This window comes from Mauremys mutica, chromosome 11 (assembly GCF_020497125.1).
Source record: "Mauremys mutica isolate MM-2020 ecotype Southern chromosome 11, ASM2049712v1, whole genome shotgun sequence".
Taxonomy (NCBI): Eukaryota; Metazoa; Chordata; order Testudines; family Geoemydidae; genus Mauremys; species Mauremys mutica.
Genome location: NC_059082.1, coordinates 24,004,567 through 24,032,166, shown reverse-complemented (window position 1 = coordinate 24,032,166; position 27,600 = coordinate 24,004,567). Strand labels below are relative to the sequence as shown.

Here is a 27,600-nt window from a genome sequence, read left to right as displayed (position 1 = left end):
TTTCAAGTGAGAGTCACAACAGACCAAATTAAATCAACCCAGGCTTTCCCCCCGCACTGCTCTAAATCTGCAAAAATACACATACTGGTTAAATGACAGACTGGAATGATTCAGAAAGACAGACAAAACAAAACACTCTTAGGGATAATAATCTCTTACATTTATGTAACACCTTTATCCTGTAAGATCTAGCCAGGCTGCTTAACTAGCCAGGTTGCATAGCAGAGGGGGAAGGGAAAATTTAGAAGAGTAGAATCAATCTCTGCTCTTATGAAAAAGAATAAAAGATCAATATTGTCCTGTCATGTCAGACAGGACCTTGTTTTTTTTAAAATTGTCTTATCTGGAAGTCCCCACATAGTAAATGGCACAGAAATCAGATTATTCTATCCTGGAATGACAAAGGGCTGAATGACTTCTAAAGAGGTTTGAACCAATTGTTCAAGAAATCCAGGTTTTCCATACCAGATGCTTAGACCAATATATTAGGAACCAAATATATTATTAGAGCAAACTACATATTAGGAAGATTAAGATAACAGGTCATTTATTATTTTAACATAAATATACAATCCTAAGAGCCTGATTTAGCATTTCTTATTTATTTTGCACTAATGAAGACAAAAAGCCCTGGGTTTGTGTGAGACAAACAGTACATTTAGATGTCCCTTACTTCCGAGATTTGCTGGCTGTTATTTTCTTAGACTGTAAAATTTGCTGTTGGGACCATGTCTTTCTATATGTTTGTAAAGCACCTAGCAACACAGGGCACTTGTATTGGGAAGAGCATCTTGATGCTACCAGAAAATATATAAATAAATAAACAGCAATACTATAAAAATGCCCAGTCAAGACAAAACAAAATTGTCAACATCATCATCTTTTGCATAACATTAATAATAGATGTTCAAATAGCTCTATCAAAGTTTCTTCATTATTTAAATGAACACAACTTCCACTGAAAAGCACTTACCATTTCTTCATTGTTTATGGAAGTCCGGATAACCATGGCCAGGGATATACCAGACTTTCGGGCAGCAAGTGTCTGTTTAAATTGGACACAAAGAAAGTTAACAAATACACTTGCAATACTAACTATAGAATTTAATGGAAAAAAGAGAGGTTGATAATATTATTCTATGTGAGTTTAAGCAAAATTGTAACAAAATGATGAATAAATTTCTGTTATTTTTACTGCACAGAACTTTTAATGTTACACACTTTCCATCATCATCGTTTCTATTGGCAGTGCCTAGCTGAACTGCTATTCCTAATATAAAACCTGTTATTCAGGATTTTACGGCTAGGTTTTTTTAACCCACAGGCCATCACTACTTTTCCGCTTTGCCAAGCAAATTCATGTGATACAAGGATAGGCATCCTGCCCTAATGTGGTAGCAGGACAAGGTCTGCAGCAATTTGGAGATTGTTTTGCAGTGGGCTTAGAATTCAAGCTGCCAGCCTGAATCATTCTTTTTTTAAGTCACTGACCCTTTTTAACGTGTGTGTGTGTGTGTAATATTTCCCCGCCCTAAAAGAAGCTGCAGAAAACTTTACTACAGAAAAAGAAAATAAGTCTTTATCAAAGAAGCTAACAATATTCACTCAGCATTCAGCAAGGGTAAGGGTAGAGTGAAAATGCTCTTCAGCTAGGAAAGGATTAACTCTATCTCCCGTCTTCCTCTCTCTTTGCCCAGCCGTTCAGAATAGAGGCTATAAGAATGGGTGCTGGATTCTGAAGACTGGAATGAAATCCAGGTGGGGAGAGTGTCGGGTGTTGTTTGTTTTGATTTATGGTAACTCATCTGGAGTTACGGTAGGGATCCATTCTGCATAACACTGAGCACTTCCATGAGTGCATTCCAACGGCTAAAATGGGCATTAAGGGTGCTCAGCACCTGGCAATAATGAGCCGGTAAAGATTTGCACTTAAGACCTTGCTGATTGCTGATATGGCTTATTTCTACCCATCAGCTCCAAATTGGCACATGCAAAAGCAGGTAAAAAAAATTCTTTTATACAAAAAATAAGGTGGCGATATGCTATCCCAATGCCTGGGTACATTCTTTGTTGCTGTTGTGATCACCTAAAATGGGTCCTCAACAATTAACCATGGAAATAAGCCTTGTGTGGTATTAGGCACCACATACAGCCTCCACGAATACTGCCAGCATCACTGTGTAGTAGAACTGCATCAGTTCTAGAGCCAGAAGGCCCCTTTCATTCTTGGGGGAATAGACAGGATTTATTCCACTACACAAAATCCCAGCAGTAATACCATTGCATCATTGTAAAATATTGTTACCTCGGAGGCTGAGCTAAAACATTCCCTTCCCAGTCAAAGTAAATCATTCCAGGAGTGTCTGAATGCTTCTATCACTACGCTTCTCTTACCAAGCCTCTGCCTTGTCATGCATCTCTTCTCTTGTGGGCTAGTGGTGTTAAGGATGAGCAGTTAGACGCTCACAGACCCTCAAGTCTATTGCCCTGATTGGGACATTCACGTAGCTGCCTGCTAGGTCTCTAGAATTCATTTTTGCAGAAATTCCAGTAATATTTTTCCTTCTGAGATCCTTAATTTAAACCATTGTGCCTACTACACTATCTGTTTGGTGACCACATATTGGACCACAACCATGCCGATTTATACCAGCTGAGAAGTTGGCCCATGAAGTTTGGGCAGGAGTGAAAACTTGAGATTCTTTCCAGTTTAATTTTGAACTTGGAGATCATTTGAAATGGATTTTTGTACTTAGATACATTAAGACTGTTCATTTTAACTTTTTAAATGTTTACTTTCTCCTGCTGCTCTAGCCATCCAATTTTCAACAAGTTTCCCTTGATAATAATAAACTTCAGAGAGATATAAAAATATTAATCTTGTGCAACTAATTATGGTGTAAGAAAAAGAACTTGGCATGGAAATATTTGATTTGCTTCATCACTATCTTATTACAGTTAATAGATGAACCAAGCAATCTTTTTTTTTTCTTAAACTCTCAGCAATTTACCTAGCCTGTGAGATTCATTCAGCATTAATTTTCTTAGCCAGTCATTAATAACTAAATCATTCTGTCTGCCTGTCTGTTGCCATCTCTCTCTTTTATTTCTATAAATAGGGCACATTGAAAATGTGTGCGCTGGTGAGGCTGATAAAATAGAATGTTTATGATAAGGACAATTGAAATATCTCCCAGGTTTTGCTTTTCAAACTTGCTGTGACAATGCTGCATACTGTGGGGCTGACAAATGAGAGGAGACAAAGAGTAGCCAAAATTTGTGTGGGTGGGCAACAACCTCCAGTGGTGGCCAGTGGAGCTCTAGAGTATAAAGGACTCAGACAGGAATTAGCAGGCTAAATACATGCATTTTGTTGGTTTGTTTGCAGGATTTCTTTTTTTAAAGCCCGGAGAGTGGTCAGTTACGCTAAGTTGCTTGCAGCAAGTTCCCTTCACAATTGTGACCTCTAACCTTTAAGTCTCTTCTGGTTACAAAACAAGGCACTGCTTTTCATTTTACTATATATGGTGCTACTCATTTTAGGTTAGACAGTGACTTGGATTGTGCATTAGTGCAGGAATGTAGGGAGAGTAAGAACCTCAGGTGTGAGCATGTGGGGCAGGGAGCGGATGGAATGTTTACCTTGACCTGCAACAATGCACCAGCCAGTGCAGATGAGCCAGTACAGGGAGTGGTGTTATTTGCTATCAGTGTAGACCAGCAGCAAACTACTAGCCTTCTAGAGAAAAAAGGGAAGCAAGGAGGGAATTTGCTTCAATGGGGTATCGGTGAGGCACAAACTCTCCCGGGCCTGCTCCGGGAGTTGCACAGCTTACCTATTATCTCTTGCTCAGAACAGTGCCTAAAGTCATAATGGGGGTAGGGGTGAAACCAAATTAATCGCTGGCACCCCTAGTGGCCAGTGTGCATAAAAGGCCCAAAGGGCCAGCTCCCAGAAGAGACATGGCATTTTGCTGATGGACCTTGGATCTATGGGAAAAGGGGAGACTTGAAGCCTTTGCAGACTGAGGTTCCTCTTTGGCACGCTTTTTCCCCTTGCAGGGGTAACAGATATATGGGTTATATAGTAGAAACCTGTAACTCTGTTCTGAAAATTAGGTTTCCAACCATCGGAGGGGTGAGGTTCTGGAACAGTTGTTGGGGTCAAAAAACTTAATTTGTTTTATGAAAGAGCTGGACAAATGTATAAGTACAAGTGTATGATGGGAGCAGGGTCAATAGCCCCAGGGCTCACTTCTGGTTTATGTCTTATGTTCCTGAAAGCACATTTTAGGGCTGCAGCCAGCCAACTACAGGGGTCAGGAAGGAATTCACCTCTCGGCCCCAAGTATTCTGAGGGAGTTTTGTCTCCTTCCTCTGAAGCACCAGAGATGGCCATGGCTGGAAATGAGACACTGGACAGGGAGAGAGAGCCCTCTGAGGTGGCACTGAGAGCTTGGCTGGCTGGTTCTTGCTCAAGTGCTCAGGGTCTAACTGATATGGGGATGGGAAGGAACTTCCCCCCAGGTCAGATTGGTAGTGACCTGGGCATTTTTTCACCTCCCTCTGCCATGTATGGATCATTTGCCAGGATTATTTGGGTGTATCTGACTTAATCCATTTGCTGACATTGCAGGGGCCTTGAGAATTTGTTCACTTCTGTCCTTCCTATTCTCTGCCTGTGGCACATAATAGTCTAGTCTTCTGTGGGCTGTAATATTTTTGTCTGATTTCAGTTGTTGGGTTTAGTGTGTGGGTGGTGAGTAGAGTAGATGGCCTGTGACAAACTGGGAGACCACAGACCTAGTGGTCCCTTTAGCTCTATGACTCTGTGACCCACTTAGATGCTTGGTAGGAGGGAGCCAGGGCAGAGAGAGTGCCCTTCCCCAATGTTAAGTTAATAATAGTCTGCCGTTTAAACCATTCCTGTGTCTCTCCTCGTTTTCCTGCATGTCCTGATCAAGAGGGATTTGTGAGAAAGGAGCAAAAGTGAAGAGTCCTTACAGACAGAGCTTAGCGAGATTTCAGTGAGCAAAGTTATTATAAGGATTATTTTTATTTCTGTAGCACTGTCAGAATATGCCGTGCTGTACTAAAGGAACATTCCAACAAGTAGACAGCCCTGCTATGAAGAACTTACAGTCTCAGGATGTGTCTGCACATCAAGACAAACCCTGTGGTAACAAGTCTCAGAGCCTGGGTCAACTGACTTGGGCTCACGGGGCTCGTCCTATAGGGCTAAAAGTAGCAGTGTAGACGTTCAGGCTTGGGCTGGAGCCCAGGCTCTTTGCCAGGTTTCAGAACCTGGGCTCCAGCCTGAGCCCAACGTCTACACTGCTATTTTTAGCCCTGCATTGGAAGCCCAAATCAGCTGACCCGGGCCATGAGACTCACTACTGTGGGTCTTTCTTTGTGATGTAGACATACTGTTAAAGACACAGAAATTAATTAATATCCTACAATAGAGAACAATTATAGAACAGTGTAGAGACCTTGAAGATGGAACGATTCATGGAGCCGGTGGCCTTTTAGATTTTTTGAAAGGAGGCAGCAAGAGTCCTAGCCAGACCTAGGAGGTGGGAACCATGTGGCCAGATATGAAAGAAGCAGCAATGAAGTATGTTTTTCTTTTTTTAGCAACTGGAGCCTCAAGAAGAGGTGGAGCAAATGGGAAGAACTTCATAAGAAGAGGAGCGAGCAGTGGGAGCATCAGTGGGGGTAGGAGGTTGAAAAAAAATCTAGTTTTCCTCTAGAAGTTATTAGACTTGCTCCATGAAAGGAGTATGGCCTCTGTGAACCAGGATACTGATCCAACATACAGAGCAACAGGAATTATGGACTGGCCAAAGGAGACAAAGGGTATATTCAGGAGAAAAAGCATGTGTGGAATGTAGAGGGGGGATGGAGAAGATGGGGTCAGAGAGAGAGAGTTACAGAGAGCTCTGCAAGTGAGTAGACAGGGAATAAAGGGCGGTGGGGGTGGGGAGGGGCAGGGCGGGAAGGGACCAGTGCTGAAATCAAGAAGTGAGGAATAGGCCAAGACAAGAAATTACCAGAGCATGGACTATCATCTTGGCAGAAGGAATGGAAAGGAAGGGATAAATATTGGAAATGCTGTGGAGAAAGACACAGCAGGATTTGGCAATGGCCTGGATATAAGAAAAGTAGGAAAGAAAAGAGTATACTATACATCATCAACAACTGTTAGGATGTACGCTGATAGAAAAAATGTTTTAAAAGCATGAAATGGCCAAGAGTTGTCATACTGAGAAATTTTAACAGCCTATCCATGGAAAGGAAAAACTAGGAGGCGGCAATGAAAAATTGGTTTGATCTCAATATGTGCATCAGCTAACATAGTTGATATCAGACCTGAAGCCAAATTTAAGAGGCACATCCAAATAAGTGGGTCTAATATACACCTTTTGTCTAGCACCCATGGTATGTAAGTTAGATCACCAGATTCTCATACGCTCACATCCAAATACCAACTTGCATCTTACCATCATCATCTATGAATTTGGTCCACTCAGGGTAGAGGAATCTATGCGGGAGTTATTTGCATGCTAAATTCTGAGAGAGAAGGGTATAGAAGAAAAAGCAACTAAAAGGAAGGTGTATGGACATATTAGTTAAAGCAGGACACCATCTATTTTAACTTGTGCTTTTTTTATACCTTCTCTCAGCTCCTTTGTATGTAAGTTACAACAACCTAGTCTTACACTCACTTGCACATTCCCCGCCATCCCCACCCCGTGACTAAAGAGCAACTTATACATCATCTCTGAATTTGGTCTTGGGTCTTAAATAATGAAAACAATTATACAAGATGTTACAGTAGCAGAAACTCTGAAAAGTAGTGATCAGAAGCATATTGGGATTAGAATTAAACTACAATTAAAATGTTCAGTGAAAAGTCATGGGAGTGACTAAAGCTGCCTGTCGTGATGACATAAAGGAAAGAGGTCTGCTGGACAGCTAAGACAGCAGTGAACTTTAAAGACACTTTCAACCTCCTGGAACACATGGGCTGGTGAAGAAGAGAGATGAAGCGCAGTCAGGACCCCCATTTCCCCACTGCCTGCTGGACCTTTGCAATCGTACCTCCTCCCCACCCATCCTCTAGCCAGGAAGATGCCAGCAGTAACTTATTCTAGCAGCCTCTGGACAGTGGTGATACCTCAGACTCCCTCTCCTTCAATTGGTACAGATATTCTTTCCCCTCTATTGATTGGCTGTGTTTCCCCCTCACAAATCTTTTGTTGTCAATCACAATCTCGCTGCCCTCCATATTTCTCCCTACCCTTTCCTCCTGCTTCTTTTCTCTTCTATGTCCCCTCCCTCACAATGTCTGCAATCTCGTTTTAAGTGTTTCTTATTAATTAATCCCTCCTGCCTTTCCTCTTCACCTCACACCTGACCCATTTTACATTTTATATAGGTATGTAAATAAATCTAAAATAAATGCCCACCCCATACAAAGAAAACATAACAAAACCATGGAACTTAAATGAGGTTTGCCAGTCATCACTCTGCTTGCACGGTGCATCCCTTTCCATCCATCTTTTGTCTGTTTAGACCTCAGTTCTGCAACTGATGGCATATGGGTGTCCTGGAGTGCCAATGTGGAGCTCCATTGAAGTCAATGAGGCCTCACACATAAGCAGATGATATTATTAGCAGGACTGAAGCCGCAGATTGTAAACTGTTTGGGGCAGGGACTAAAAATAATAGAGTGCAAGTATTTAACAAAAAAGGTAACAAGAGTAAATGGAATTAAAATAATTATCTGTGATCACTGGGAAGTTATTGAAATACATAAAAAGCAAGTATGCCTACAACAGGACAGCTGTGGCCTTGAGGGGCAGGAGAAAATGGCAGTGACTGAGGCCTACATGGAGTTTTATCTTCAATATTGCCACTATAAGTGGAAGGCAACATTCAAAGAACTTAGATATATTTTCTCGGAGAGCAATGTGAGATGTTCAGAGGCTTTGCCATTGCAACAGAGCAGATAATTAGGCAATTAAAAATATTAAAAGTTGACAGTGCACTAGGCCCAAAGGAATAATATTACAGAAATGTGAAATTAATAACAAGGGTAGTGGGAAGGTCCTTAGCAAAGGTTCTGAAGCATTCACCTAAAGACAAGGCAAGATGGAATACCAGAAGATTTGAAGGTGCTTAGTAGACAGGCCTTGCCATAATTAAGCAAGGAACAAGAAAAAGATTCACAACATTGTAGATTGGTGTTTAAACCCACATGTACACATACTCATGAGAGAAAGAGAGAGAGAGAGATTGATTTTTCCTCCCCCATGGATCCAAGCTTTCCCTCATCAGTTAAAAAAAGTCCCTGGAAGCAATCTCATTCCTCCCACCCTTTCTTCCTAGCTGTCAGGTCCTCTGCTTCCTTCCTTTTCCAGATGGCATAGCCTCTCCCCACTGTGATAGATGCTCTGAAGTCTCCCTCCCAGTAGTTAAAATAACTGGCTCAGTGGGTGTAATTTGCATTAATTCAGCATTCTGCTGGGCCAAATTCAACTCAGGTATAATGGATGGGGAAGAAAGCAAATGGGAATTGTATCCTCTCATGCCAGGGTTTAATTTGGCCATGAAAGTGCTGGGCATGCTGTGAGTCAATGTTAAAGTAGAGAAGCATGTTTTATCTGACACCTTCCGGCTAATTACTTTTCCTGCTATATTACCCCTCCCACTCTGAATATATAAAGTACACTTGCTTCTCAGACCCAATGGAATGTCAAATCAGTGTGAGTTTCATCGCATTGGCTCTGACCAAATTACTTATACCTGATGTTCTACTTACTTGACCATTTAAGTTGCAAGTGATTTTGGCCAAGCTACTTCCCTCATCAACTTTAATGTATGTCATGCTTTCAAATATGGTATTAACACCAGCTCCTTTCTTTCTGAACTCAATTTGCAACAACTTAGTAAGTGCCCCTATTAGCCAACGTTCATAGAATCGTAGGACTGGAGGGAACCTCGAGCGGTTATCTAGTCCAGTCTTCTGCACTCATGGCAGGACTAAGTATTATCTAGACCATCATGAAAGTGTTTGTCTAACCTGCTCTTAAAAATCTCCAATGATGGAGATTTCACAACTTCCCTAGGCAATTTGTTCCAGTGCTTAATCACCTTGACAGTTAGGAAGTTTTTCCTAATGTCCAACCTAAACCTCCCTTGCTGCACTGCTATTTAAGCCCATTGTTTCTTGTCCTATCCTCAGAGGTTAAGAACAATTCTTCTCCCTCCTCCTTGTCACAAATGTGTTATGTACTTGAAAACTGTTATCATATCCCTTCTCATTCTTCTCTTTTCCAGAATAAACAAAACCATTTTTTTCAATCTTTCTTCATAGGTCATGTTTTCTAGACCTTTAATCATTTTTGTTGCTCTTCTCTGGACTTTCTCCAATTTGTCCACATCTTTCCTGAAATGTGGTGCCCAGAACTGGACACAATACACCAGTTGAGGTCTAATCAGCACAGAGTAGAGCAGAAGAATTACTTCTCATGTCTTACTTACAACACTCCTGCAGATACATCTTAGAATGATGGTTGCTTTTTTTGCAACAGCGTTACACTGTTGACTCTTATTTAGCTTGTGGTCCACTATGATCCCCAGGTCCCTTTCTGCTGTACACCTTCCTAGGCAGTCATTTCCCATTTTGTATGTGTGCAACTGATTGCTCCTTCCTAAATGGAGTCCTTTGGATTTGTCCTTATTGAATTTCATCCTATTTACTTCAAACCATTTCTCCAGTTTGTCCAGATCATTCTGAATTATACTCCTATCCTCCAAAACACTTGCAACCCCTCCCAACTTGGTATCATCCGCAAACTTTGTAAGTGTATTCTCTATGCTATTATCTAAATCACTGATAAAGATATTGAACAAAACTGACCCAGAACTGATCCCTGTGGTACCCCGCTCATTAAGTCCTTCCGGCATGACTGTGAACCACTGATAACTACTCTCTGGGAATGGTTTTCCAACCATTTATGCACCCGTCTTATAGTAACTCCATCTAGGTTGCATTTCCCTAGTTTGTTCATTATTCTCAGCTATTGTCAAATATTAATGTGTTCCTCAATTTAACATGGGATTCAATTAAAATCTGTATGTGAACATTTCCACATTTGATTCTGCCATGGAATTTCCAGTTTGAGAGAGAAGCCTCAGGTAAAATCTTCATGATTTGGTCCTATATGTAGTAAAAAATAATACACAGAAATACTACTCCCCAAAAATATCACAAACCAAGGAGAGAAGATAGGCAACCATCATACTACCTTACTATATGACTTTACTATTAATTTTCCATAATATTCATATCACTCTTAACATATGTCCCAATATAATAAAGGAGGATTTGGTCCATCTGAAGTTTAAAGTACATATAAACAAGAATATTATGTAATAACATGGTTTGTGTGTGGTGGTAGCTCCAAAACAGCTTGGAAAGCTGCAATTATTGTCAGAAAATAAAATACATCTGGCTTGCCATGTGGATAAAGCTTTAGATTATTAAAACCGAAAAGAGAAAATTCAAAGCTAGAAAAATGTGAGTAGCTGTTCAGCAATCAGTACCATATTTTATTAGGTAATTTAAAGGTTTCTTCAGGGCACTCATGCCGAGGGGAAAGTGACAAAAAGTAGGTTCTCCACACGCTAGTTTTCATCATTTAATAGCTAACTCATTTCAAAACAGCTTCTCTTTGAACTATTAAAAGGTAATTTATGTACTTCTTTGGAGATCTGAATTATATTCTTTGCAAAAAAGAATATATATAGCACAGGGGAAAAGCATCTGAAAGAAAACAAACTGGCACCCAAAATTACTTAACCCGTTCCTACGATTTTTCTTTAAAAAAAAAAAAAAAAGTGATGCCTGATCTTGAAGCATTTGACAAGGCTATGATATTAAACCAGAAAGCGGGGTCAGAAATGGCAACTCAGCTTTAACTAAAGCATCACTACTTGGAACCACTGTAATAAAATACATTCTCTCTTGCCATCTGTTTTTGCAGCACAAACATCAGAATGTGACCTTTTCCTCATCAGAGGTCATCTTGAATACTAAGGTAGGTCCAACAAGGGAATGAAAGCCTCCACCAGTGCTTGCAACTAACTCTTAAGTTCTGCAACACACGGGTATGAAATGAACTAATTTAATCACAATCAATGTTTTTTCCACTTGATCTCAAATTTTATTTTTTCAATAAAGCAGATATAAAAAGTATATGATTTTCTTTATATATTTAACAAGCTAATATTAAGAAATTTTCATAAATTATTTTATGCATAATTAAGGAATACTCTAGGAAAGTGAAATAATCACACTCACGGTAATATAGAAACAGAGCCAGACCTTAGCTTTTGCACACTAGTGTTATTCCACTGGAGTCAAAGTCGCTATATCAGTAGACATGAGCTGAGATCTGGCCCACTGGGTTTAGATAAGTGTCTTAAATCTTGAAATATCTATCCTATCATTGCTGTTTTGCTGCTACAATTTTTTATTATTTTTTTTTGTGGGAGAGAAATTTATATGAAAAAAGGTGACAATGGACTATTGTTTCAGTCAAGTCCTGAGGTTTATGCTGATTTAGCAATACTCCTGGAATGCTCCCTAAGCAATCAGAACCTTTCCACAATATCAAGAATTAATCATTTTATATCAAAAAAATTTCACCCAACATTCTGGTATCATACTCATGCTACGTCAATGCTTAACCAAGTAAGCATATGAAGGGAGACACTCAAATAGCAAGAAACAAGGAAGAAATTCAATTCATATATGTATGAAATTTACACATATGTATGAAATTGTATGAAACCCAGTATAATCTTCTTTAAGTCAAATGTAACCAACAATGACTCCCAAATTTCTCAAAAGATCACTGAAATCATCACCTGCATGTACAGATGACAGAGAAATGTAAAATTAGGAAGACTGAGGTAATGCTGGTGGGAAGGTGGAAGTGTTTTGAAAAACTTGCCTCCTTTATTTTCCTTTTATGATGGCATTTTCCATCAGATTATTAAGTCAGTCAGCAGTCTTGGGGCCTTTTGGACCTCCTCATTGCTACTGAATAGCCTTGATGGTGAAAAATGCTCACGTCTGTCAGGGACTAGCCGGAAGATGATTCCACCTACCTGGCCACAGTGATCCATGCATTTATAACCTCTCCTATGATTACTGCGTCTCTTTTCTATGAATCAAGCCATACCTATGAAAATGCTCCAGCTGGTACAAAACCCTGTCTTCTTAGTAACAGAGGTTGCTGTGAGTGCATCACCCCGGTGCTCTCTGTGCTGATTCCCCAAATGAATACAAGGTATCTGTCCTGATATTCAAAATCCTCCATTGGATTGGCCCTAGCCACCTGAAAGATTGCTTCCACTTCGGTGACAATAATCTCCACAGCAGCTACATTCCACTGGAACTTAGAACAATGCCAACTAATAGGGAATGCTCATGACTGCAGCAAACAGAACTTTCATGGCAGCTGGGTTTAGACTATGGTACTCTCCTGCAAGAGAGAAGAATTACTGAGGTACTAACCACTTCCAGAACTAAATGAAAAACTATTTCTTGTGTCTAGCTTTCTTGGAATACTTTCTTCATGCACACACAATCCATTCAACAACTTATGCACCCGAACAACAAACAGAATCATGATCAAAACTCATCAAACTGTTTGCCCAGTGGAAACAGATGAATGATTGAAAGACACCTGGGATGGGTTTAAATGGCAGATTGCAAATTTATTAATTATACCTTGGGGAGCGGCACAACATTGTTTTCCATTGTCTACACTGGTTCCAGTGCAGGTTAGAGGAACCAAACCGCTCAGAGTAGACCCTCTTCCCTGTTCTACCCCACTGACTCAATTCAGTTGTGAAACACACTGCATAAGGTGGCATGGAATGAGAAGGGTCACAAGATTGGGTGGGAGGAACTTTAGTCCTGAAAGACTACAAGCTCTTTCCCGCCATCCGCAAGGTCCAACTGTACCATCCTGAGTCTCATTTACCTCTAGGAGCTGGGTCTTTTAGCCTTTACCTGCGCTGGACACTGGTCACAAGTTATGACGAGTCAGTAATCATAACAGCATTATAGGAACATCAAATCCTATCATTTCTAACCCAACTGTGCCTCCAGGAGGCAGCAAGGAAGGCAAAACCCCCACCGGATTACATGCCAATTTGGTCCAACAGGAAAAATTCCTTCCTGATCCCTAAAAGAGGTGATTGGTCAGACCTGTAGTATCATAAGCAACACAACCCCTAATCTACAACTAAGGAGCGGGAGGCCCGGGTAAGAGATTTAAAAAAGCCTGGATTTAGTTTAAATTGCGAGAGGAGGGGAGGGCAAACAACACCCAATCAGCTGGCTTCATTCACCTTTGCCTAAACAATGTTTAAGCAGAGAATCGAAGACGGGGCAGGAGGGCCACCTCCCTACCACATATATGTTTTGGATTTCTTTCATTCCCTGCTGGCCAGTCAAAGGGCTTCCCTCATTAAAGGTTATAAGAGGATATAATCCTACAGTCTGAGAAGGGAGACAGAGTGTAAGATACTGTTATTGTTATCTCTATTTTAAAATACTTAGGAGGCATAATATGATATTATGGTGATTAGGGGCTAGTTGATATATATACAGTCAGTATTCTATCTACTGCTACCTGGCAACTAATCTGGACTTTTTTCCCCCACCAGAGGGATTCAAGCTATGTGTGAAAGATTCATGCTAACAGACCAAAATAAACACAGGGCTGCAAAGTAATTCATGGAAAGTGAGTCTAACCCATCATAAGCTGTAAAAGCTCATCTTGGTTTTGAAGAGTAAAAATGGGAACGAAAACCCTGCGAGATGTGTGTTATAGTTTCAGGTCCTGAGTCACATTTATACCGAGACCCCTTTATACTGCTGTGTAAAGGAGCTTCTAACTGTAAATGAGAGCAAAGAACTCAGATTCCAAGAGTTTATATTAGTTATATTTTCCAGTTAAATGATGTCAATGAAACGGTATATTACCTCAGTGACCACAAAGGAAGGATCAAATATATAAAAAGTGATTGAAGCCACTGGATAAGAATTTTGGTTTTTACACTGTGATACTTTATAGAGAAATAAAATGACATTTATATACAGGTTCTTGGTAAAGTAAAGTACATTTCCATTTTTCTGAATTTCTACAAAATGATTTGCAATACAATATTATACACACACATTGTTAAAAGAACATTATCAAGTTTGCAAAGTGAAACACTCAAATATCAGGAAATGCCAGAATTAAGACTACCTGCTCTTGGTTCCAGGGCCAGTCCAGGGCCCAGACCACAGCAACCCAGAGCTACAATTGCAAGGAAAGTCCTATTCAGCCCCAAGCTGGAGCATGCCCAGTTGAAACAGAATTTTTGGGGCATTTATCTGTGAAGCTCTAGCAAGCCTATACTGAGCATGTACAATCTGCAATTTTTTAAAATCTTAGAAACTCGACCAAATTTGGGGGTGGGTTTTCATGGGGACTACAAAAACCATATTGCTGGCACAAAAGCCATCCTCTTGCCAAAGTTCAAATCCTCGCTTCAAAGTATGGAGGCTTCTCAAAGAAAAAGTCACCAGAATTTTGTAACCTGGGCAAAATAACATTTTTTCCTAGCCTTGTTTTTGTAAATGACTGAACCAATTTGGCTGAATTTTTCCAAAAATATTCAGCCTGAGGCAGACACCCAGCATGGATAATTTCAGCCCAAATAGTTAAAAGTTGTTAAAGTTATGAGCAACTTAAAAACAGGGTTTTAATAATGGCACGTGTTGTGTGGCCTAGAACAGTGGTTCTCAAACTTTTTTACTGGTGACCCCTTTCACATAGCAAGACTCTGCGTGTGACCACCCTTTCTTATAAATTAAAAACACTTTTTTATATATTTACCATTTTAAATGCTGGAGACAAAGCGGGTTTTGGGTGGAGGCAGACAGCTCGCAAACCCCCCCCCCCTGTAATAACCTTGTGACTCCCCCCCGAGAACCCCGGCGTAGAAGAAACCATTTGAGATTGATTACTCAGGCAGAATTCTCTTATTGCATCTTACTTACTGTTCATTCTAAGTCAACACTGTGTTTTCCAATGGGGGACAAAGGAGAAGTTACAAAAACAGATTTCCCACATGACATAATATCAAATACAGAGCATAGCTTGTGCTATACTGCATAGAAAGCTGATTTATTTTGGAAAAACAAGTTTTTTCCAAGATTGTCCAAATAATTCAAAATCAATTTAAATCAAGATCAATTTCAAGGTGCTGAACATACTCAACTTCCATTAAGGATCCTAAGCACCACATGAGAAGGTACTCTGTGCCTGGCAGGATTGGGCCTTAAATTATCTGCTTGTTTCCATTTGTAACCGGAAGCTTTTTAATTTAAAAACTTTTTTAAAAGGATATGTACATATTTTAATTTCTAGTAATTTTAAAATTATTACTCGGCAGATGGCTACTTTCATAAACCATATCCTCATTTAGGATTAACATCTTGCTCATAAAGCAGCATTTCTAATTTGCAATGAAAGGTCAGCATGAAATATGGCAATTGTGAAATCCTTAAGACTATGACATTTCAGAACATTCACTGGTATAAAAGCACTTACCATAGCCTGACAAATCCAGCGGTGATATGGAAGAAATTAGAGAGAGTATTAATAATTAGGGAGATTTACTACATGAAAGCTGTCAAACAATGATATGTACATTGATCAGCGTCAAAGCAGCTGAGCAGCAAGCATTTCTAGTTATTTCCACATTTCTGAAGGATTCACAGATAATCATATTGACACACGTAAAAATACTTAATGGCATTCTTTCATTCCTCATCTGATATTTCATAATTCATTTTTTCCTGTTTGTGGGCACATAAGTGACATTTATGCATACAGTTATTTACAACAGTACTAAAAAAGACAGGTATTAGTTTAACCACCACATTACTAAGAGATACAGTCATTTCTGAACTGGCAGTAATAACTTTCACTGGGAACATTTTTTAAAGAGCTCTGCAGCTACCATCTAATATTCAATTAAAAAAAGATGAATCAGGTTTTTGATGATATAGTAGAAGCACCATGTTTTTGTAGAACTTAGTTATTTTCAACAGTCTCTGTATTTTCAAATAGCATGTTCATTCTGAGGCTGATTCTCCAGGGTACTGGGTTTCTCAGACAGGATGCTAAGCCCTCTCTCAACTTACAAAGACTTCAGTGGTTTTGACAGTGGTCAGGATCTCACAGAATGTACTCAGTGCCTTTTCAGAGCCTCTGTACCTCACTGGCAATGTCATCTATCAAACTTGACATTTTTGCTATATATTTATTCTTTTAGGGCAATATTTTCATACCTGGTTAGTTAAAGAAAGAAGTAATGGCTGGAATTTTTAAACCTAGGCAATTATAGTCCATATTTAGGTACCCAAGTTGAAATAATCTTCAAAGTTGCTGAGCATCTGCAGCTCTCCTTGATTTCGGTGAGATTTATGGGTACTGAGCACTTCTGAAAAGCAGGCCACATACATTTAAATGCTAAATATGGACTTCTGGTACCCAGATTTGAAAATTTTGGCCATTACTTTCTATTCTCTAGAGCAGGGATGGGCAAACTATGGCCCGCGGGCCGGATCCGGCCCTTCAGGGCTTTGGATCTGGCCCACAGGATTACCCCTGGTGGTGCTGCGGGCCTGGCGCTGCTCTCAGAAGCAGCCCCCGGGCCGGGAGGCAAAAGGCTCCATGTGCGCACGCAGAGCCCTCTGCCCCCCCCACCCAGGGGCCGCAGCACTTCCTGGAGTGGCGTGGGGACAGGGCAGGCATGCAGGGAGCCTGCCCTGGCCCTGGTGTGCGCCACTGCCACCCCGGAGCCACTTTAGGTAAGCGGCACCGGGCTGGAGCTCAAACCCCTCCTGCCCCCCGCCCCCCAACTTCCTGCCTTAAGCCCTCTGCCTGTACCTCGCACCCCTCCTGCACCCAACTTCCTGCCCTGAGCCCCTTTCTGCACTCCTGTGCATTCCAACCACCTGCCCTGAGCTCCCTGCTGCACCCTGCACCCCGTGCACCCCAACTCCCTGCCCTGAGCCCCATCCTGCACTCCGCACCCCTCCTGTACCCCAACCCCCTTCCCTGAGCCCCCTCTTACACTCTGCACCCCTTCTCTGCCCCAATCCCTTGTCCTGAGCCCCTTCCTCCACATCCCGCACTCCACCCCCCCTGCCCCGGCCCTGCATACAATTTCCTCACCCAGATGTGGCCCTCGCCCCAAAAAGTTTGCCCATCCCTGCTCTAGAGACTCATTCTCCAGACTACAAAATTGGGTCCACAGTTTCTTCAATTAGTATTAATGAAGTCACCAGCATTATAATAAACAGTAATTTACAAATCAAGAGTCCTGAGATTTTTTTAATTTGGCAGAAAGGAGCAAATAATTCTCACTTTATTGTGGATCTGAAAAATTTCGCTTTCTCTCACGTGAATTTCAATACTGTACATTAAATTTTCCTGATTTCAATAAATCAAATTTTTAATTTACTGAAATGTTTCATAAATTTCTTTAGTAAATAATTCATGGTTTGTGGTGCTAGCCAATACCTATGTTAGGCATGGGGTGCACCACATTAATGTTCTATTATATCCAGCATGTGGGCAATTATGTTAACACTTTTGCTCACTTATGCTTCCCAAAAGGAGGGTACGTATGTCTCCTTTTTGTATTGTACTGCTTTGTTTTTATGCAATAAATTTGGCTAAGCTTGGTTATTTGGTCTCTTAAATGTTTTTAATAATGAACCATAAGTGTAGTCAATCAATTGGCTATATATTTTAATCAACAGTGGATTGTCCACAATATGTCATTATCATTATTCTTCATTAAAAGGTAAAGTAATTCTGCTTTAAAAGAAACCATCCTTGTGACATCTGAGATAGTGCAGTAATTTCCCAGTATAGAAAATAACTGTGGTATCTGAAGTAATACAATGGGGTAACTTGGTTAAGGTTAACCTTTTAATAACTACTGTTAAACCCATTTATTTCAGCAGATGCCACTCGTTTATGCAACTTGAGTAATTGTTCATGAGGCTCTTCAAGGAAACTGGAATAGCAATTACTATTGTTCAGAGCTGAAAGATTTCTAGTTAACCTCAACTAGACTGAAACTCAGCATAAATCAGAGGTCACAGAATTTAAATTCCTTCCCCCTTGCTGGAATGATTTTTTGCCTAGATTACTATGCCCTACAAGGGTTGCTAAGGTAACAGATCCCAACATGTTATAACAAAACAACAGATAAATCTTTAAATCATGTTAAATTTAGGGTTTTAAAATCTGTTTTTCCTCTTTCAATTGCACAGTAAGTCAAACAAATCAGTATCCCAAGCACTGAGAAACAGCTGTGCTCATTAGCTAATTTGGCATTATGTTGAATAGTTTATTACCCGTATGGTACACACAGACACACATTCAGGTATTATTGATTCTATTAATAATTTGAGCTGAAATCAAATGTAGATATTAAGTGAAATATAATCATATTTAGTAGCGCATAATTACCACGTCTTACTTTCGTCTAGATCCATCTTCCTAGACACAGTTTTCCATACAACAGTTTTCCACACAAACGCATGAAAGAGCTAGAGATAATTTTCAAATGAATCAATAGTTTCTTGGTATCAAAGGTTACTCACCACATCTCGAACGATGGGAAAACTTTTCTTTCTACGCAGGTCTGGCATGCTGTCAATTCCATACAGTCCACGGCCAGGCCTTAAGAGAACATAAAAGGAAGAGGGAAAAAAGGTTTGAGTTTAGGAGTTTGCATCTTTAAGGAGGAAATTGTTGATTTACCATATTCCCTGCTACAATATGACTAATTTGTATATATATAACACCAACAGACCCCAGTTGCCGGTGGGCGGGATTGAACCTGGGACCTCTAGAGTTCAGTGCATGAGCCTCTACGACATGAGCTAAAAGCCAATGGCTTGCTAGCTAAGGCTGTAGAGCAGACTCATTTTATCTCTCTCTCTAAGTGGTCTCAGTGCCACTAGATGGAACAGAACACCACACCCAGGAGGTGTGTGGGTTACACATAGTTAAAAGCAAAATTAACATTCTAATGGCTGACAGAAGCAGTAATTTTTCAAAATTATGAAAAATAAAGTTCTAGTGATCAGAGGCATGGGCTTGATCTCTTCCTAGCTCTCCCTTTGAGAAGCTGGATACATTAAGCAAACCAATTAACTTCTCTGCCCCAGTTTACCCAGTTGTATGGCAGGTCTCATAATAGATCACCACAACACAGAGTGTGGTAAGGCTTAATCAATTATATTTGTAAATATGTGGGGCTTAGAAAGCCTACATACCAAATGATATTTAAATACAGGCTGTTGTCATTCATACAGTACAACTATATAAAGAATTCTGAGTATATGCAATAAAATCTTTTGATGTGTTAGCATGGGACTGCAGAAAACACAATATCTAATGCAGTAAATAATTCCAACTGTAACTTTTTAATGTTGATTTATTGGCTGTATCATTAGTATTTGGAGTGTTTTCTTATGCTCAGTTTGATTTCTCTATTCACACAAACATTTAAACCACACACACATGTATATCAGAATGTACCTTAAAAACCTTACAGGACAAGCCCAAGGCCACTTCATGCACACAGTACAAAACTGGTGTGTGTGTAGTACACATAAATAATACAAACTGAGTCATATCCTGCCCAAGTAGGTAAAAGCAATACAAAGATCAGCAGAAGGGTACATTTTCCTTGAGGTTGTTCTACTGTAGGGAGGGTTGGCAGGGTTTGTCCCATGGAAGGAAATGACTTGAGATACCCAGAGGAGTTGGGCAAATATATTTTGCCTAGAGGCCTAGCGCTTCCCCAAAATACTCCTTTGGTCCCAGTTTCCACCTGCTTGGCACTGCCTCAAACCTGAGAGACAGACAGAGAGAGAGGGAAAAGCCACCTTTGTTCTTCGCAGGGTGAAGGACCAATTTTATAGTCCACTCGCAGGACTGACAGACCCAATTTTATTTTGATATGTCAAAAATTCTTGGGTGAAAATGAAGCGCCACTAAAGTCAGTGGGAGAACTTCCATTGATTTCAATAGGATCAGGATTTCACCCCCTAATGCCATTGATCATTAGTTTATCTTGACATGATGAATGCAGACTGCCTGGTATGGGTCTCAAGGATTCCCATTCTATCACCCTCCAATTCAACAGGCTTCTGGAACAAACACAGCAGTATGTGAATGTCATTCATTTCTGAGTCTCATATGAATCAGACTCAGAGTGCAGTGTCTTTGCCTTCCTGGAGTGTGCCTGATATTGGGACTTGGATGAGCACAAATTAGATTAAACTTAACATGGCTAAGAAGGAGTGAGGGACAGGCATTGATGGTAAAGTTAGGTCGATTTCATCTGTCATTGAGAGGGTTTTTCAAATATTTGTTCAATAATTTTGTCATTTTTCAGGTGCCATTGGATCTTCTACTTCTTCTGGAACCTCAGGTGGCTTTTTTCTATGTTGGTCTAACCAGGTATTTGTGCTCACTCTGGATTTCCTTCACTAACGCAAGTAGAAGCTATTGAGAATTGTTATGAGAGTCATGTCTGAGGTATAAATTTGGATAGAAAGATGTTTGTGCTGACTTGTCAGGCAAACTAGGCCAAAGCCAGACATGAATTTTGTCTCTTTTAGTGACCCGATTATTGAATATATTTGCTTACAGCTGCCGTTGCATAAGACAAAGGGGATGTTTTGACCACAGGACGTGCTTAGATTGAAGGATAACAGACACACAAAAATGAGCTGCCAAAGGGCAATTAGAGAAAAACAGGAAAGTCGGCAAAAGATCCTAGGCAAAGCAAAGGATAAAAGTGGCCTGGTTAAGCATTCTTCATTAGTGCATGATCAGTGGCAACAAAGCAAGTAGAAAAGAGAAATAACAACATGAAAATAGTGAGGACAGCAAAAGTTACTCCAATTGAAGTTTATGCATCTATATGGAGAATTGCTCAAGATATGTAATACTCATAATACTTAACGGTGATTGGAAGAGAATTAATGAAAATGTAATTTGGATGTGTATAAAATGTGGTAAATTGTAAGGGGCAATCGAACTACCATAGGAGAAATCAATCATGACCTGCCTATGTGCCAGGAGAAGTCACTATCTTTTTCGGTATGTCTTTCATTTCTTACTTTAATAGTAATTGTAATCACAAGGCAAGCTTTTCGTTAAAAAAAAAAAGGTTAGAAATTAATAAACCAGGACTGAGTGTGTGGCATTCTCACCCAACAAAGCCACAATCAAGCCTCTGTAAAACAGGGTGGATTTGTAACCCATGCTGAAATGAAGTGTAGCTCAAGAGAATGGGCAGGTGCCCAGAATGACAAATTAATTCTGTGTTGTTTCTACATAAGAACATAAGAACATAAGAAAGGCCGTACCGGGTCAGACCAAAGGTCCATCTAGCCCAGTATCTGTCTACCGACAGTGGCCAATGCCAGGTGCCCCAGAGGGAGTGAATCTAACAGGCAATGATCAAGTGATCTCTCTCCTGCCATCCATCTCCATCCTCTGACGAACAGAGGCTAGGGACACCATTCTTACCCATTCTGGCTAATAGCCATTTATGGACTTAGCCACCATGAATTTATCCAGTCCCCTTTTAAACATTGTTATAGTCCTAGTCCTATAGTCCTAATTTGCTAAAAATAGCAAATTAATTTGAAATTATTGGAAACTTAAAATAAAGTAGGTCTATAATCTTGTGTAACAGGATTGCTTTGTTCTGAAACCTCATCAAGGTGAATGGACTTGGACACCAATAATTTTTGTTAAGAAAGGAACATGTAAGTTGCTCAAGTCTGGGGGATGGGAACGGACCTTTCCTGGTAAAGTCTAATTTTTCACCTGAACTTGAATAAAAGATCTAAGAATGGTAACAGACATTTATGCCTTTAGACTAATCATTCACCCAAGTACTATTCAAACTTCTTTCCTTTTAACTGGTCTCAAAATATGCCAGATTAGTATACTGCACTCCTACAACACAGAACACATCATGCAATGCCTAGGTAATACTAAAAATCAAATAATATGATTCCCTAACAGGGAAGTACTGCTCTGGCCATGGGTGGATTTATTTTTGTGTGCTTAGTTTTATTAATGTACAATGAATTTCTGGTTATAGATATGGATATGGAATACTCAAGATTTGCATGCCCTGCCAGCACAAGCCCCACTGCTTCTGAAACCATGTATCCTATTATGAGAAAGAGCTTCTTCAGCTTCTTCTAGTGAACATTTTACTAAATATTGTGCTAAGTATTTTAGACTCATAGATTTTAAGGGACCATTATAATCATCTAGTCTGACCTCCTGCACAACGCATGCCACAGAATCTTACCCATCCACTCCTGTAATAAATGCCTAACCCACGTCTGAGCTATTAAAGTCCTCAAATCATGGTTTAAAGACTTCAAGGGGAAAAAATAAGTTCAGCTGGACTTTTGGATGAATGGGAGAAATGCATCCTATTTAACCTTTGACAAATGATTTAACCCATTGAAATCTTGCCTGGTGCACAGTAAGGACGCTTACATGTTTAGACAGACTATTGTGTTACATGAAATATACCAGTCGGCCATACTCATGAACTTTAGCTATATAACAACTATCCCCAGTGCACTGACTGGATTAATAATGTTAATGTTATACACAGATATGTATATACAGTGTTGACAAGAACAGGACCAATGCTTCATTTCTGCAAGCATGGAGACTACTTTATTAACTCTTCATCCTTCAGCACATGACCATCATTTGAGCTCTCTGTTCTTCTGTAACTGTGCATCTTCCCTCAGCATCAGCTGGATAGCTTCTGTACAACTATAAGAATGCATGTACACAACTACTTCTCTCTCTTCTGCTTGGAGTTGTAAAACTCAGCTAGGATGAGGGTAACAGTAATAAGATCACATGGCTTACATAGGTTTACCATATGAGTGGCTTCATGGATCATAATCACACACATTTCTTTTCAAATTGTCCTTTAAAAACTCCCTATCAAGCCATATGCTTCTATGCTCCCTTAATATTTTCCTCTTCTGCCTCTGGAGAAGATGATCTCACTGTCTATTAGTTTATGGATTAATGTGGGACTTTCCTCTTCTACACAGACTATCCCCAGTTGCCCCTCTCCCTACCATTGTTCACACCTTTAAAAAAATATAAATTAGCCATTCAACTCCATTGGATGATGGCCAGCTCCCTCTGCATAAATCCCTTTCCCCCAGGGCTGTCTGCTCCACACCGGGCTTCGAGGGCTCAGGGACAGGAAGACACTTCCACATACACTGCTGCTGTCCAGAGCTCAGGGAGGAGTCCCTCCATGTGCCAGGTTCAAGAGAGCTGAAGGCCTATTGTTCAGTAATTCAGCATACATTCCAATGTTCTGCTGAGACCTTTCCATTACCTAATCCCTTTTCTCCACACCTTCCCCAACTCCAGTCACTCTTCCAACTCCACCAAGCAGTCACAGAGTCAAGAACTTCTGAGAGGGACTAAAGCAGCTAGGGTCACACACACACTAAAATCCAGGCTGCATGGGGAAGGGACCAGGGGAGCTAAACTAGATCCCATTTATTCCCCCTTCCCCTGGTGCACAAGGCAACTGTCAAAATTGGTGCTAATTCTTTATTCTTTGGAGGATGCTGAAATCGTCTTAAGAAGCCATTCCTACATGGGAATTCTATGGAGAGCTCACCAAAGCTGTCAGATAATAAAGCTCAAAAGTCAGATGGTTGTTGTACAGTTGGATCTGTTGACACAGAGAAACATCCCATAGAGAAAAAAGATAATCTCCCCTCCCACCTAGTAGTAGTACATAAAGATACTTTGAGCATCATTCTTTACAAGGTAACAGACATTCAGCTCTTAGGTAACAGGCTAAGGGCCAGGCTATAAAATCATTTCACCCCTGTAAATCTGAATAATTTCATTTACTTCAGAGACCACAATTTGGATTTGCACTGGTATAAATGAGATTAGTATCTGGCCCTAAAAATCTAAGTGTCTTATCCAAAGCATAATGAAATCAATAAGAATCTTCTCGAAGACTTCAACAGGTTTGGGATCAGATCCTAACCGGTAGCTCATCCAGCTCTAACTATTTTAATATTCCAATCTGTAAATTTTTGTTTTCTAGGGAAAGGCCCCTTAAAGATATCTCACTGCAAGTTTTATTTTCTTCTTCAACTCTTTCATATGGCTCTAAAAAGTGACATGATGAAAGTCTAATGCAAACCCCTCATAATTTATGGATATCGATGCTTCTTAGAAGCTCTGATTATTAATAGTTTCTTTCCTTTTCTACTTCCTTTTTCCCCCCATTATTTTTTTTTAAAAAGCTGATGCTTCCCCTTCACTTGAAATTGAAAGGCAAGACAAAATAGACAAGGCTTTCAAGATACCCGGAGAGTGAATCTGATTTTCAGGCATAAGACACTTTAGGTCTCCTCTAGCACTGATATTCATCAGGGAAATCCTCTTTGACAATTAAACTTCACTCCTTTCTTGCAAGGAAGAGAACAAACCATGAAAGTATACGTGATGTGATTTGGTTCATAACATAGTTCTGAAATGAAGGAGAATTCAGGCTGTTTCTTTTACGATTTTCTTATTTAGAACTGTACACAAACCAAATCTGTAGGATTCAGTGGTCTGATTTTGCAGGGGCTGGAGTTCCGCCCCAAACCTTCAGTGTTTAATGTCACTCAGCAACTCACAAGAGGCCCCTGATACCTTGCAGGATTGAACCATAGGTGAGCGCACAGAATAAAGTGAAAGGTATCATTCAAGCTTTTCAAAATGCAGTTTTCTCAGGAGAAAGCTTAATAAAGATTTGTGAACTCCGGGAGTTTCGTGAGCCAAGAATGCTGGCAGGCTTTCCTCCTGTGTGCTGCCTTTAAGCTCTGAGGCTTATTATTTAGTTCAATGGAGAAGGTCTTGCAGGAAGTTTCCATAACTCATACATTATTAATCAGCAATACACAATGGATGTGTGGCAAATGCTCTGATTATATAATCATTTCACATCCTAGATGATATCTCAGGTTAATTAGTGTTTTAAGGGATGTGACCTGCTTCTTCCTGTAAGGTACCAGTTACTGAAGTGGAAACTTGGAGAAATCATCCAGAATATTTACGCATTCAGAAAATAAATTAGAATTGTTTAGCTAAAAGACAAGTGTTAGCTTATGGTGTGATCACCTTAGCTCATTGCCAAACCAATATTCTGCAAATGCTTAAATGTAGTGTTGGGGGTTTAGAAACAGTTTGACATTTCTCTTTTAATACATACTGATCAAACTCAACTGCAAGTATATTCAAAGTAACCAAATAGGATTTTTGGAGGGGCATTCCCTAGTTATCCTCCCTCTCTAGCTTCCAGATTAAACATGCCTACTTTCCATATCAAGATAATTTTCTATCTCCTGTAACTTCAAATTCAATATGGAACTTCAAAATCCATCAACAATAATAAAGAGTCTAGAATGAAAACTTAGCTCAATGATTTTGTTGATTCATGAACCAGAACAGAATCTAGCACACTGTCCTACAGCTGTTCTGGTTGTGCTCTAATAACACAATACCAAAGTACTTGTTTTTGCATTAAAGTAACCAAACATGACTTCAGGGTACCTATGTTGCTGATAGTTGAATTAGGAGGAAATAGTTTTGCCCTTACTTTTCTGATTATCTTCCAAGGTAAATCATGGTTACAATTACCAATTCCAGGGGCAAGAAATGAGCTTCAGATACACGGTTTAATCTCTCTCTCTGGTGTATTAATGTGAATGTCCAGTTTCCCAGTTGTTCAAGTACAGAACAAGCTGTAAAGAGGAGTCAGCCAGAGACTCCATTGGTAGGGGCTGAAGCCGCCAAAGCAGGAAACTTTGGTCATTTGGAGAACTGTCTACACTTTGACTGGATTTTCTATGCCCTGTGCTGATAGGCTATTTGCTCCAAATCTCCCCCTCCCATACAGTCTCTTCATCTCAATGTACCTCCTCTTCCCCTTTCTCCCCATCGCCCTCAACTGCCCTTTTTCTCCCATTGCTATAGCTTATCCCCTCCTAACTCCCCCCTTATATATAAACCAATTCTGGAACTAACATGACATTGCTGCCATCACACACGTTACTGTACTTGTGTGTTATACCCTTTCCCCCACCCAGTATCAGTCAGGTCTATTTACAGTGTAAGCTCTTCAGAGGCCAGGAACCGTCTTTTGTTGTGTACAACACCTAGCATAATGGTGTCCTGTGTCTGTTACAAATGCCACCCTGCTGCATTCCTTTCTGTTTTCCTCTCTGTGTGGCCGCCCCCCCCCGGGCCATGGGGCTAGCAAGAGTCATAGCCTGGCCCTGCCCAGTGGAATGGCCTTTGCAGACTAACCGGAGCCATTGCTCTGCTCAGGTGGAAGTGGGCGACTGCCTCCTTTTGTTCAGACCTGGGCTCGGTGTAGGAGGCACTGCCCAAGAATGCAAGACCTTATATGGCCACATAGCTGAGCATGTAAGTCATGCCTGTGATTTAGGACTTGCCCGGACATGTCTGTGCTCACCTGAAGTCTTCTCTCCTCCCCTGTAAGAAGGGGAACCAATCAAAGTTACTGGCGGGAAACTGCCTAAGTCTGCCTATATAACCAGACATTTTGTAAGCAGACCTCGGAGAAGGTCCTGCATTGCCACCTGGTCTGATCAGCTAGGGGTCTTTGAGAGGGCCCTCCCCCCGCTCTCGTTTGTTTTTGAGCGTACCCCCGTTTTTAAACTCCCCTCCCACGAACAACGAATTTTGCCTGGAGATCTCCTGATTATTGTGAACGAATTGAGTCCTCTCTGTGTCCTCTGATGCTGCTGCTGTTCCTGCCTCTGCTGTTGTCCTGGGGATTGGTAAGAACTCTCTCTTGCAGACCCTCCCTGTTTTAGCTGCTGGCTTTTTCTTTCCGCAACGGACAGACCCAAGTTAACTCCTTGGTCTGCATCTGTAATCTGTTTCTGGTTTTGCAGCTCCTTTGCTGCTAGAAATAAGCCTGTGCCTCCCTGAATTCTATCCTGGGCAGCTTACCTGCTTTGTTCCACTGCTGCAGCCACTCCCTTGAACAACCACCCCTAGTATAAGTATTAGGTTAAGTTAAGTTTAGCATTATACTCTGTAAGTTAGGTTTAAAGAATTGTTGCATTGTGTTTTGTTACTTGCTAATTTGTGTAGTCTTGGTTAAGTTAGATCATAGATAAGATTTTGCTGTGTTTTGTATAATTGTGGTTAAGTCTGTCTTTCCACTGCAACTCTCCCTCCCCCCCCAGCTTCTTTGTGTCTATCTGACTCCTTACAGTCTGTCTGTTCTCTGTGTCTCTCTAAGTTTAAATCTCCCTCTGCTCCACCACGTGCTCCTCTTCCTCCATCCCAATCTAGCATAAAACCCCATTGGTTA

General features: G+C 40.5%; 1 protein-coding gene across 2 annotated transcripts in view; it reads right to left on the bottom strand.

Moving 5' to 3' along the window:
• The window catches only part of UNC13C (unc-13 homolog C), a 408,349-nt gene that overhangs the window by 301,202 nt on the left and 79,547 nt on the right, over positions 1-27,600 (bottom strand). For both annotated transcript variants that reach the window (XM_044979553.1, XM_044979552.1), the window contains 3 exons: positions 18,764-18,842; positions 15,690-15,695; positions 974-1,045 (listed from right to left, as the gene is read on the bottom strand). In XM_044979553.1, coding sequence (XP_044835488.1) covers positions 974-1,045; positions 15,690-15,695; positions 18,764-18,842 — 157 coding nt within the window. The remainder of the gene's footprint in view (positions 1-973; positions 1,046-15,689; positions 15,696-18,763; positions 18,843-27,600) is intronic.